General features: G+C 47.2%; 5 protein-coding genes across 5 annotated transcripts; all 5 read left to right on the forward strand.

The window, feature by feature from the left end:
* Positions 1–488: 488 nt before the first annotated feature.
* Positions 489–1,862, forward strand: F9C07_4856 (uncharacterized protein; the record flags this gene model as incomplete). The annotated part of the gene is made up of 1 exon (XM_041285286.1): positions 489–1,862. The coding sequence occupies one exon, from the start codon at positions 489–491 to the stop codon at positions 1,860–1,862; it is 1,374 nt and encodes a 457-aa protein (XP_041144476.1).
* Positions 1,863–2,045: 183 nt separating this feature from the next.
* F9C07_1395279 (Alpha/Beta hydrolase protein) lies at positions 2,046–3,444 on the forward strand. The gene is made up of 2 exons (XM_041290797.2): positions 2,046–2,464; positions 2,603–3,444. Exons 1-2 carry the CDS (start codon positions 2,229–2,231, stop codon positions 3,390–3,392), a joined length of 1,026 nt encoding a protein of 341 aa, XP_041144477.1. The 5' UTR covers positions 2,046–2,228; the 3' UTR covers positions 3,393–3,444.
* A 1,393-nt stretch (positions 3,445–4,837) lies between these two features.
* Positions 4,838–7,340, forward strand: F9C07_4858 (putative patatin family phospholipase; the record flags this gene model as incomplete). The annotated part of the gene is made up of 3 exons (XM_041290798.1): positions 4,838–5,119; positions 5,208–6,052; positions 6,122–7,340. The coding sequence occupies 3 exons, from the start codon at positions 4,838–4,840 to the stop codon at positions 7,338–7,340; spliced, it is 2,346 nt and encodes a 781-aa protein (XP_041144478.1).
* A 1,876-nt stretch (positions 7,341–9,216) lies between these two features.
* Positions 9,217–10,032, forward strand: F9C07_4859 (uncharacterized protein; the record flags this gene model as incomplete). The annotated part of the gene is made up of 1 exon (XM_041285287.1): positions 9,217–10,032. The coding sequence occupies one exon, from the start codon at positions 9,217–9,219 to the stop codon at positions 10,030–10,032; it is 816 nt and encodes a 271-aa protein (XP_041144479.1).
* Positions 10,033–10,759: 727 nt separating this feature from the next.
* On the forward strand, positions 10,760–12,182 carry F9C07_4860 (mannose-6-phosphate isomerase, class I; the record flags this gene model as incomplete). Its single annotated transcript, XM_041290799.1, has 4 exons — positions 10,760–10,798; positions 10,875–10,976; positions 11,032–11,175; positions 11,247–12,182. 4 exons carry the CDS (start codon positions 10,760–10,762, stop codon positions 12,180–12,182), a joined length of 1,221 nt encoding a protein of 406 aa, XP_041144480.1.
* Positions 12,183–12,222: the final 40 nt, after the last annotated feature.

Consider the following 12,222-nt stretch of genomic DNA (forward strand, 5'->3'; position numbering starts at 1 on the left):
ACGGAGCTGTGTAATAGTCAAATTGGCCCACAAGAATGATGAGGGGTTTAAGTCTATACGTAAGACCAGCAACAGCGAGATCTACCGGAAAGAGGATGATGGAGGGAAAAGATACAAGGAAAAACGGACAGTAGTTAGAGATTCGGAGTGATCAGGAAGCTTCGCAGGTGAGGCACACGTCAACGGGCTTCCAGGCTGATGGAAAGGTTCCCGTGGTTCCTGCAGAAACCCCTAGAGTTGTCACGTGATCTATGATGGCATGGGTTTCAAGCTCCTTGAAAGGGTCACGAGCCCACCGAGAAGACAACAACATTTGAGCTACCACGGAGGTCACACATCCAAGTCAGGCTCAATGCCTTGACTTGCTTTTAGGCAGCTTATACCCTAGGTCTCTGTGAATTCGATATGGTATTTTTGTCTTATAGTTTTAATGTCCGAGTAGCTTCTATCTAGCCCATAAACCAGGTGAACCATCTTCCTGTTTAATCATGTCGACAACCCTTCCGAAAAACGGGGATTCACGTCTCTTATCGCTGCCTATTAGGGCGTCTGCCTACCATCAAGATCCTCTGATTTATATTGACCGTGAAGCGAAACACATCCAACATAGCCTACAGGCTCTTATCGATGCTCAAAGCGAGGGTCTCTTAGCAGGTCTCCAAGGACCTCGGTTAAACGAGACACCCACTGGAAGCTCTACTCCTTCCACCGAACCCAGCGTCCTTCAGAGGCCTTTGACCATCCCAGTCAGACAACCGGTTGCGGAGAAGATTAGCTTGCGTGCTGCGCGGGAAGGAATATTCAAATCCATATTCGACTTGCTTAAACTTAGGGAGGAAGAGCGAGAAATACTCACAGCTCGTGTTGCTGTACGAACCGATGCGCTGGATGAAATCAATGGCTTTATCACAAAAAAGGCCGGGCTTGAGGAGGCTGTGTCAACAATCTACAAAAACAGAGAAAGTCAACTCACTAAGGAACTCCGAGAGGAAGGTCACAAGCTAGAGGCGGACATTCATGAGCTGGAGACGAAGCTATCTCAAATGAGAGCAAGGCATCGTCATGTCATGGAAGAGCTAGCGCATATGGAAAACTCGGTGGAGTCCAAGTTATCCTCTTACAAGGCCTCCTTATCCCTGTTAGAGTCGGACATCCAAAAGTTCCTTCAGAAACCCCCTATCCCACCCCAATCGAGCTTCGCTAATGGTACAACATTATATTCATTGAATCCTAAACGCCGGACGCTCGATATGGCCCTAGAGCAATGGACAACGGAGCAATCCGAATTGCGAAAAAGGCAAGAAGAAGTAGATCATGAGATACAGGCACTTGAGGCAGGAGGGGGAGTCTGGAAACAGGTTGTTTTAGAAGTTTGTCGATTCGAAAGACGGTTAAAGGTAGAGATGCGCCGCTCCCTACAAAATCAGTCGCAAGTTTTAGAATCTTCTAGGGCTGCTGAGAACAACTCCGAACTCGACCATGTTCGTGGGATTTTGGAAGACCTACACAAGACAACAGAGCACGTGGAACACTATCTGGGAATTGCAGAGGACAAAGACTGGAAACTGCTTGTCTGTTGCATTGCTGCTGAACTCGAAGCATTGCGGGAAGCACGAGCAATGCTCCTTGACGCCTTCGATATTCCGGATGAAGGCCCGTCGCAGTCTTCAGAACGAAGGGTGCCTGACAAGTCCGGAGAAAATAATCTGCATAATACCCATCAAGATCCACTTGGAGTTGACAACCCCGACCCTCCAGCTGATCTATTACAAGATGCCGAAGAACATCATTCTGACACCATATCTAGATCGGAAGATGAAGATGATGAGCCGGATCCTGCGTGGCTGCTTCCAGAAACTTAAGAGAAATCCTTAACTTCTTAGATAATGATCAAATACATAGAAATATTGACAGTTCTTCTTGCAATACTTTCGAAGGAAACTATCAGTAATATACTATAGCAACTATAATAATCTATAATCGGTAATGATCTGGGCTCGTTGTCCAGGGTTGTAGGGCTGGAAGCCTGAAGTACCTAAAGCAGAGCGTATTGGGGAAGGCGCTTTGACCAACTTTGCAACTTCCGGGGTCTTTAAACCCCCTCCGGCAGCGTGACATCAGGAACCGTTCGCCGCGTTAACGGTTCAGTTCTCGGGTATCGATCTACTCCGTATGTTGCTATAGATTCAACATACCTGAAATCTTGAGCCGAATCTAGTAAGAAAAACATGTACTTACCCTCTCCCACATACTCCTTCACCATTCCTTCACTTCACGATGAGACTCAACTTGACTGTCGCCTTTATCTCCCCCGTAATTCTTCGTTGCAGTCAGAAACTATCCGAGGGGCTATCGTCGCACACCCATATGCTCCTCTCGGTGGGTGCTACGACGACCCAGTCGTAAGCTTTGTCGGAGGCGAGCTTTTGGAGAGTGGATATATTGTGGGCACATTCAACTTTCGGTAAGTAAATGGCTGGCATTATCGGGACCCCTGACTCCTTGACTTGTTTGCTCTCTTTTCTTCTTTCTCTCTCCATATATATATATATATATATATATATATACTTATTGAGTGGGTGTATACTGATCTGCTTTGTAGTGGTGCTGGTACCTCGGGGGGACGGACTAGTTGGACCGCGAAGCCCGAATTAGCAGATTATGTTTCCTTCTACGGATTCATGCTGTGCTACTTGCATTCATTGAGGTCGCAAGAAGTCTCACGGCGAGGGGATGGAAATATCCCATGTGGGGCTAACGTTGAAGGCTCCAATCCTCAGCTTACACTTGACCGGGCAGATATCCATCTCATCCTCGGTGGTTATTCCTACGGTTCATTGATCGCATCACATCTTCCTGCCCTCAATGTCGTTGCGGATCTCTTCAGAAACGTCAGTGCTGGCACACAAGCACATGGGATTCTTGAAAGTGCAGCGAAAGTTTCAGCTCTGTTGGAAGCCAATAACTCAACTCAAGAACAAAACCTGGAAACAGGCGACCACCTGGCTATGGAAGAACCGCTGGATATCTCAGGAACAACAATTTCATACCTTCTCGTGTCGCCCCTCTTGCCGCCACTCAATCTGTTCCTAACGTTCTTCTCCACAATGTCTTTGGATATTGGGGCTCAAAGTCCAGCTCAACGGAGACAGATTCCATGTCCGAAGCCAACTCGTCAGCTGTGCGCCCATGCAAGTCTAGCTATTTACGGCAATCAGGACAGCTTCACGTCTGCAAGTAAATTAAAAAAATGGTCAGACGAACTGTCGCATATGCCCGGTGGTCAATTTCAATCGGCCGAGATTGACGGAGCTGGACATTTCTGGAGAGAGAATGGGGTAGAGTCGCAGGCAAGAGAAGCACTGGGAAAGTGGTTGCGTCTGATACCTTGACCTTTGCTACATAGCGAATGAAAGGTAACTTAATGGCAGTTCTATGATCACTTTAGGAGAGGTCTAGAATATCGGACTGAGAGATGGGACCGTGTTCCCCATTTTCAGGCCCGTTTCACATGCACACCTCCTATCCCCAAAGCATGTGATAGCCCTGGCTTCGCATGACCATCCCCAAACTTATAGTGGGGACTTTTCGTCCGGAGTCTGAGATCCGAGTCCCAAAGGTCTATCGTGTCACTGGGTCTGCAGTTCCGTAAAATTTTTGATACCGTTACACATACTTCGCATGTTGAACATGGGTATCGCAGCTTACCGACCATTAACCCATGACTGGAGATTTTAGGCTTAACTCGTTGATAAGGAATATCTGAGGCACTACTCATGTATAATACTACGCAGTAAGCATTACATAATTGTCACCATCACTGCTCATAACTACTACTGTATATGGCGGGTTGCATTGAAATCTCGTATCGCATCAGCTTGCGAAAAATGCGGTGTATTGTTCAGGCCATCGCATAGAAAATGTCCCGTACGGTACATACCGGAGAACACCCGTGACCCTGTAGGAAATCTACTAGTATACTACCATACTAGTAGTAAGGCAGTAGAAGTAGTAGTAGTACCGTCCCCAGGCCTGACTCTCTTGATACGATCTCTCCACCGGCGAATTTCTTTCGACGCAGTACTGCCCGCCTTTCGCAATACAATTAATTGACTTGATCAGGCACTAGCATCATCCCCGCCATTCAGCTTGTGGGGCTGTATGAGATCATCCAGCAGATGATCTGAGTTGAAGGATTGGTGATCATCGTCTATAATATCCGGATTTTTCTTTTCTTTTTATATATAAAGTTTTTGGCAGTTTAGATTTAAGAACCGAAGGTAAATCCTTGTGCTGTTCCTGTGGGTTGTGGGATGAATATATTGGGACGTTGTTAATGTTTTGGTTCAACGGTGTTCAGACGGGCTTTCCGAATGAAGAATCCCCGCGAAAAGGAGTTGATGCGCGCATGATGAGCGGTTTCCCTGGGGCTGACTACTAGCGCTTGTGGCGATCGATAGCCACTGAACCGGACTTCTGTCCAATCACCAGGGACGTACAGGGGCCCCTCGTGACGTCTGGATCTACTCCGGACGGGGCCTTAGGCTGCGCTGCTGACACACCCCCAGATTTATCCATGATTTGCGCAGTTTCCCCGAAACCATCCCAGTTTTGTTCCACCCCATGGTCATAGAGATGAACGCTTAAATTCCCTGACTTATGCTTATATCCGATTCGATACTAGATCTTTATTTTCCATATCCCTTTCTATGTGTTATCCTTTGACTGGTTTTCCCTTTAGATAGTCTCTTCTATCCAACAATCTCTTTTTATAGTAGCCATCTGAGGTGCTATTGGTTTTCTCGGTCGAATGCCTTGATGTCAGTGGAAGCCTGGCATGGCAATCCTTCATGACTCTCCCATACTACGCCCTCACTGCCATCCCAATAGCAAACATGTTCGAAAGCCGTCGTCCGTAAAGGAGGCCTCTGGCACTCAGTTTCGTTTCCTTTCGAGAGCCGTTTCCCTTCCCTCGCTGTCATCCGTTATCAAGTCCTCCCTGACTTGGGCCGGCGACACTTTGTATAGTGTGAACCAGGATGGCTTCTCTAAGGTGGACAAGGATGGGCATACTACTACCGATGATCGAAAGCAGGTGCTGTATCTGAAAATGCGCAATGTATGTTGGCACTTTCTTTACCAAATGTTATTGGCTTCCTCTTTTTCTACTACACAGCTGGTTATTGGTTTCTAACTGTATGCTCCAGGCTGTATCATACAAAGAGTGGAAGGACTGCGCCTACGAGTTAGACGAGTTGGAAGACAATAACTCTTGGAAAGCAACCTTCGAGAGTTCCGAATACGATCCCCATCTAGTACAGGAACGCCTGAAGCAACTTGAAGAAGCTCGCATCAGCTGTGACGTTAGCCGGATGATATTCCTAATCCGCACCTCCCTAAGCCGCGATTTAGGAAACATGCGTAACGATTCTCTCTATCGACATTCGCACGTCGGTACGAAGGACTTGATTGATCAGTATATTACGACAGCCCTGGACACAATATCGTCACTGGTGGACCTGTCAGCGAAAGGTCGTTGTGATGGGCTGGAGTTGAAGTATATCCTTGATCAACTTTTAGCAGCAAGGCAAGCTTTTGGCCGGAGCGCCTTACTGTTCTCAGGTGGAGCAACATTCGGCATGAATCACATCGGCGTGCTCAAAGCACTTTGGCAGGCAAAACTCCTCCCTCGTATCATCTCTGGCGCTTCGGCTGGAAGTATTGTTTGCGCTGTCTTTTGCACTCGGACAGATGACGAACTTCCGTTGCTTTTGGATACGTTTGCCTATGGGGACTTTGCCGTTTTCAATGATCCTGACCAGGAGGAGAATATACTCCAGAAGACCGCCAGGTTTTTGAAGTACGGCTCTTTTCTAGATATCTCCAACTTGGCCAAGGTTATGCGAAACTGGCTTGGGGATATTACATTTCAGGAAGCATATAATAGAACGCGCAGAATACTTAACATCTGCGTTTCTAGTGCTGGAATATATGAGCTCCCCAAGCTATTGAACTACATCACAGCACCTAACGTGCTGATTTGGTCTGCAGTGTACGTTCTACCTTTCTTTTCCGTCCTTTTTCGCCACACAAATTTCTGTTATCGGACTAACTTTCACAGAGCTGTCTCGTGCTCGGTTCCATTAGTATTTTCGCCGTTTGTCCTCATGGCCAAAGATCCAGAGACAGGGGAGGCAGTCCCTTGGAACGACTTGCATAGGCAGTATATCGATGGCTCGGTAGATGGTGATTTACCGATGACCCGTCTATCGGAAATGTTCAACGTCAACCATTTCATTGTGTCGCAGGTTAATCCTCATGTGGTTCCGTTTCTCCCGAAGTATGATGGCCCGACCCATGGGACGCCGCAGACCCCGTCCTTGACTTCTAGATTGTTCCACACCATGACACACCTCGCAAAGGATGAGATACTGCATCGACTTACGGTTCTATCCGAACTTGGTATTTTCCCAACATCCTTGACCAAAACGGTTTCAATCGTGAACCAGAAATATTCCGGGGATATTAACATCTACCCCGAAATACTCTACACCCATTTCCCCGCAATACTAAAAAATCCGACTAGAGAGTTCATGCTTAAAGCATGTCTTTCAGGGGAGCGCGCGACGTGGCCCAAACTCAGACGGATTCGGAACCACTGCGCTATTGAATTAGCTTTGGACTCAGCTATTCAGCAGATGCGGGCCAGAGTGGCCTTTAGTTCGAGTCAGACCACCTTAAGGACAATCGGGCTGCCGGGCTATTCGGAGACCATAGACGGCAGCTGTGGCCGAGGCCGCTTGCTTAACCGGAGAAGCTCCTACAGTCATGAAGTCGAAAAGGCCAAGCATATTAGGGCCAACTCTGGTCGCCGAGCAAGACCACTTTTAAGACGATGCTGTAGTGTACAGTCGCCTGAACAATCGTCAGACACCGATCGGCAAGATGAGGCAGATGATGATCGAGCTGAAGCTCGTGAGAGTTATTTTCCCGACCTTAACGATGACCTATCTCTCACGGACTCCGGCACTGACGAAGAGACGCGACCCTTGGCTTTGGAACGACTCGGGCTTGCAGAGGGTCGAGCAGTCCATCATCAACCACCTCGCTGGTCCGCTCCGCATGGTGCTCTCCCGTCGCTGCGGTCATTACCAACTACATCTATTCACTCAAGGAGATCATCTGTAGGCACACAACATCAGCCTTCAACCCATGTCACAGATCCCTCTTTGATTTCTGCACGCCAGTTATCCACCAAGTTGATATCGTCCCCTCAAAACCGCACGCTCCGCATGACACCCACGAGTCATCCAGACCTCTCACCTCCCGCCTACAACTAACAAAGTTGTGTCGGGAATTTGCTTGCTTAAGTGAGGTGGTATTGCACGATAACCGAAGCTCATAGCGAGATGGTATGCCGTGTTGTATGCGGTCTGCTGGCTTTGTGTCCCCGATATGTCGGTCGACACACTATCTTGCTTGCAAAGGCCTAAATCTTCCACCACACTATAAGGAGGTTGCAGGTTCGAAATCCGACGTCCCATGATGGGATTCAGTGAGGATCGGATGAGCCTCTGCTGCGCATCTCAGGAAATCGCCACCTGGGATGCAGTCTCTATATTTTCTCGTTCTTTCGTCTTATTTCTTTACCTTTCCATCTAGTTATCTTGGCATCTAGAATTGGGAATTGGTTTAGATAGATATAGGTTTGCTACTGCTGCAAAGCTAGCGGCGTTCAGCGATTGGCGTTTTCAGAGAGGGTACTAGCTACAGGGCGATCCGCCCTGATTCGCAAGATTTGGCTAGGATAGACGGTTCTTTCAATCATATCTTGGTAATATCATTATATAGGCATGCATTTACACCTAGATAGTCTGCGCTGGTAACTACGTTGCTTAGTTCATGTATGAATGTATCATAGGCCGCATTAGCTTTGTCTGTCTTATATAGCTAGGACGACTATATGAATTGAATAATACCCAGCACTAGCCTGATTAAACCACCTAATTTGAAAAGACCGGAAACATCACCCGAATTGAAAGTATGCAGCGATCAGTGCTGAGCTCTATACAGTTGATTATAAGTCACCGTGAGACCCGCCTCGTACTTGAGTATAGTATACAACGCAACAATCTGCTCGACTACGTGAAATCCTCCCTCATGTAGGTAGGCTTTCAGCCGTTCATTTTCTATGTACTTCGGTGTAGACCTATTCAGCATAATTTGCTGTATATATTACAATACCCGAGGTCCTAAATTAGCCTCCTGCTTCCCCTCTTAAGTTTGGTTCGAATGGCATTGAGCAGGGCCATGACCAAGATTCTCGATGAGAGGTTACCACCAAGGATGATCAGTAACCAGGCATCCTGAAGGCATTGCAAAGAGTAGATTATCATACTGGGATGATATTCTTCACGTGTAGGTAAACAAAGTCTAGGTCTGCGACTGGCACTTCCACTGGTCTTTGTGGCCCAGCAATGAGTTCAAGACTGTCTAGAACCTGTCTGTTGCTAATATTAACCACCATACATGTTGTGATTTTGTGATAATTATAGAGCACACATGCTCAACGAGGAGGCGTGTTTCACGAATCTGTCGCGGGGTTGTTTGGTGCTTCGCTTGGGGATGGTTCTAAATTTGGCCGAATTATGCAGTGTTAGGTCGGAACTAATTTCTGCGATCAAGGTAATTAGCTATAGATAATAATAGACTCCTTCGAGGGGAATTTGCTAAGAATGGAACAGGACTTAAGTAGAGGTGATTTAATGCCGATCAATCAGCGATGAATCCGTGGTTCCAGACGCGGACACTAATGCGCCTGCCCGCACTTCTCCCACCTATCAGTCGAGTGTATCTGCTTCTAATGTTGGCAACTTGCACTACAGCCTATCTGCATGCATGACGCTGACCCTGCGCTTGTAACTCGACGGGCACGAGACAAAAAAAGAACCAGCTCTGAAACTTCTTGGCTCAAGGATAAGCTTTTATACTCCTTCATCCTCTACGATGCCACTGCATCTTCAGCCCAGGCAAAATCCTTCTGGATTTATACTTTGGTCTGTGCTTCGTCAGACGCATCAGCTCATGAATCCTTCCATGTCTTGAGGTTTCTTTTGTTTCATGCCTCCAACAGTCTTTGTTATTCAGCGTTGGGTTGCTACACACTCGAACCTTGTCTTGTCATCCTTCTATTCCACACATCGAGTTATTTTCATTATGGCAAGCATTGTACAACGGCCCCTGAACCGCCTTCGCAAGAGCGACTCCTACAAACCCCTTCACGAACGGTTTGGAGATGTATCAATCTCAGCCCCGACTGAGGGGTCATGGAATCAACTCCAGAACCCTCGCCAATCTTCTCACAGAGGTTATGGTAATAACCTCGCCAGAGGCAATTCTACTAGGTCCTCACGGGAGCATTACGATACAGCCTCTGCTCCGGAGAATACTACTGCCCAAGCTAGGCAAAATTCCTTTTCCATGAGCACACTGAACCCTCGTCGTCTTTCGATGCGTTTGGCTCCACGGTCAAGACATTCCACCGAGGATCCAGACGAGAAGGAGCATCAGCACCACCCCGATCGAAGAACCGAGTTTGCCTACAAACCTATCCATCAAGACTACTCTACTGAGGTGGCTGAGAAAGCGGCTTCGCGGGTTCATGATTCGCCTCGTTTCCGATATATCCCAGCCGATGCACGGGCTGCAGCTGTCTCGCCTGGAAGCCACAGATACTCAACGAATTCGCAACATAATACGCAGTCCAACTACGCGGGGACCGAGGAGAGGGAAAATCGACCCAGACGACATCATCGGGATTCTCATTATGAGGACAAATACAATCACTACGTTGAACCCCACGAGAGATCTCACCGGCCATCTCGGACGGGATACAGAACTAGTGGCGAGTATAGCGAGTGGGCTATGGCAGCACAAATGAATGCGACTTCATCGGTGGAGAAGAAGAGAATTCGTGCTGCGAAGCGCATGACCATGACAATGGTACCTGATGCGGAAGACATTTATGGATAAAAGTCTATGTTTCTCTTTTTCTTTTTCTCTCTCTCTCTCTCTCTCTTTTTTTTTTTTTTTTTTTTTTTTTTTTTTTTTTTTTTTTTGAGATTTATCATTGCGATCATCGTGTCATGATGGTGTATATATCTGCGACCGTTATAGCGCGATGGGCATTTTCTGCGTTAGGGCTTTGCAAGGCGTTGGTGGTTGACTGAAATACTCCCACGAATACACGTATAATGAACAGCTTACGTGACTCCAGATCTGATATACCTACAATCTAGAACTGCTTTTGTTCAATAACATGAACATGGAATACGACTTGTAATCGGTGTTCAGAAGCATTCACGGCACTGACGTCAGTCTGACGATTAAGGAACATTTGATTCCGAATCCCTTCTGTTGAATATCCCATTGGCAGTCTCTGAGCCGGATCGGTAAAAAAAAGGGCAAACTCCTGGCTTCATGGAAGTTCTTGAAGTCTTGGAGTCTTGGAGTTAGGGCTCGGTGGGTATGAAGTCATGACCAGGAATTTCCCAAAAAGGAAGTTGCGATCAGTTCCAGGCGCACCTTCCCTCCATGACGACATGTTAACGCAGGGCTGCATTTCATCCTACACATAAATACTCTCTTCTCTTGTCTTAAATCCAACAGTTTCAGAAATTGAAGCTTTCTCTCCGGATCCACGTAAGACACTAAGACACCGATCTGAATCAAAGTCAGATACTACACTCGATTCGCAACAATGGCGGAACCGGTTGTTCAGCTCCAATGCGGAGTAAAGGTATAACAAAGTCTTTTTCTTAGTACTGTTCTTGCATATGCCAATTGCTAAATACTAACTGTTGTACTTTACTCAGAATGACCCATGGGGTAAGCAAGGAAAGAACTCGTTAGCTGGTCAGCTTTGGTCCAAGACCCCCAAGAATGGAGATGTAAAAGATGACCAAACATACTCTGAGGTATTTCGAGTGACCCATGTGGTACTGTGAAGGCATTGTCTCTGACAATCGATAGATGTGGATGGGCACATACCCGACTGTTCCTTCTCGGATCCTTTCAACAGGCGAGCTTCTCTCCGATTATCTGAAGAAGAACCCACAGCTTGTTGGGAAATCGGCGCTTGATAAGTATGGACCCGAGATTCCGTTTTTGCCGAAGGTGAGTCCTATACTCCGATAAAATATTGCCTGAGTCTCAGGAGAAGCTGAGTTAACGTAACAAACCACCAGATCCTCTCATTTAGTAAAGCGCTCCCTCTCCAAGTCCACCCAGACAAATCTCTAGCAGAGCAGCTTCACAAAGAAAATCCAGACCAGTTCAATGACCCAAACCACAAGCCCGAAATCGCAGTCGCGCTGTCCAATTTCGAGCTCTTTGCTGGTTTCAAGCCCCTCAGTGAAATCGAAGCGATCATGAAGCTTAAGCCAATTGAGCAATTAGTACCCTCCAATCAGCCATTCGACGATGATCTACTCCGGGAGCTCTGCAAGACGCTCCTCACTTTGCCTCCAATCGTTGTCTCGGAGATCATCCAGAGTCTTAAGGATCTCCCGGAAGGCCAGTTCGGAAAGCATCGTTATATCCCCGGAATGCTCGATCGACTTAGCAAGCAATATACTGAGTTTGATAACGGTAACCTGGTTGCCGCGCTACTGATGAACTACATGACTCTTGGACCTGGAGAGGCTGTCTGCGTACCTGCGGATAGTATGCATGCATATCTCTGTGGTGACATCGTTGAGTGTATGGCGCGGTCTGATAATGTGATTAATACGGGGTTCTGTCCGCGTGCAGAACGCGATAACGTCGATTTATTCTTGCGCGCGCTGACCTTCAAACCACATGGAGTGGACGAGGCTCTTTTGCCGCGGAGAAAGAGTGACAAGGGTGCCAATGGGAAATCGGATGAGTATGCGCCTCCTTTCAGTGAGTTTAACGTTTTGGCGACTAGTCTGGGAGCCGGAGAGCACGAAACACACAAGGCTATTTCAGGACCGAGTCTTTTATTTGTTACCAAAGGATCTGGGCGGTTAGAACTGTCTGAGGGCAAGTCTGTCAAGACGTTCGACCTGCAGGAGGGATATGTATACTTTGTTGGACAAGGAGTGAGCCTGGATCTCTCTACGGACAGGGGAATCGCTGTGTATCGACCATATGCCGAGTAAACAAAAGAATCTGAAGTATTTAAGTGTGAGACATGTTGGA

Source organism: Aspergillus flavus, chromosome 3 (assembly GCF_009017415.1).
Source record: "Aspergillus flavus chromosome 3, complete sequence".
NCBI lineage: Eukaryota > Fungi > Ascomycota > Eurotiomycetes > Eurotiales > Aspergillaceae > Aspergillus > Aspergillus flavus.

Bases quoted from the DNA above. Each gene is read 5' to 3' on its own strand.
- F9C07_1395279 (XM_041290797.2), top strand. From the start codon at position 2,229: ATGTACTTACCCTCTCCCACATACTCCTTCACCATTCCTTCACTTCAC. The intron at 2,465-2,602 runs GTAAGTAAATGG...TCTGCTTTGTAG, and splicing joins GTGGGCACATTCAACTTTCG to TGGTGCTGGTACCTCGGGGG.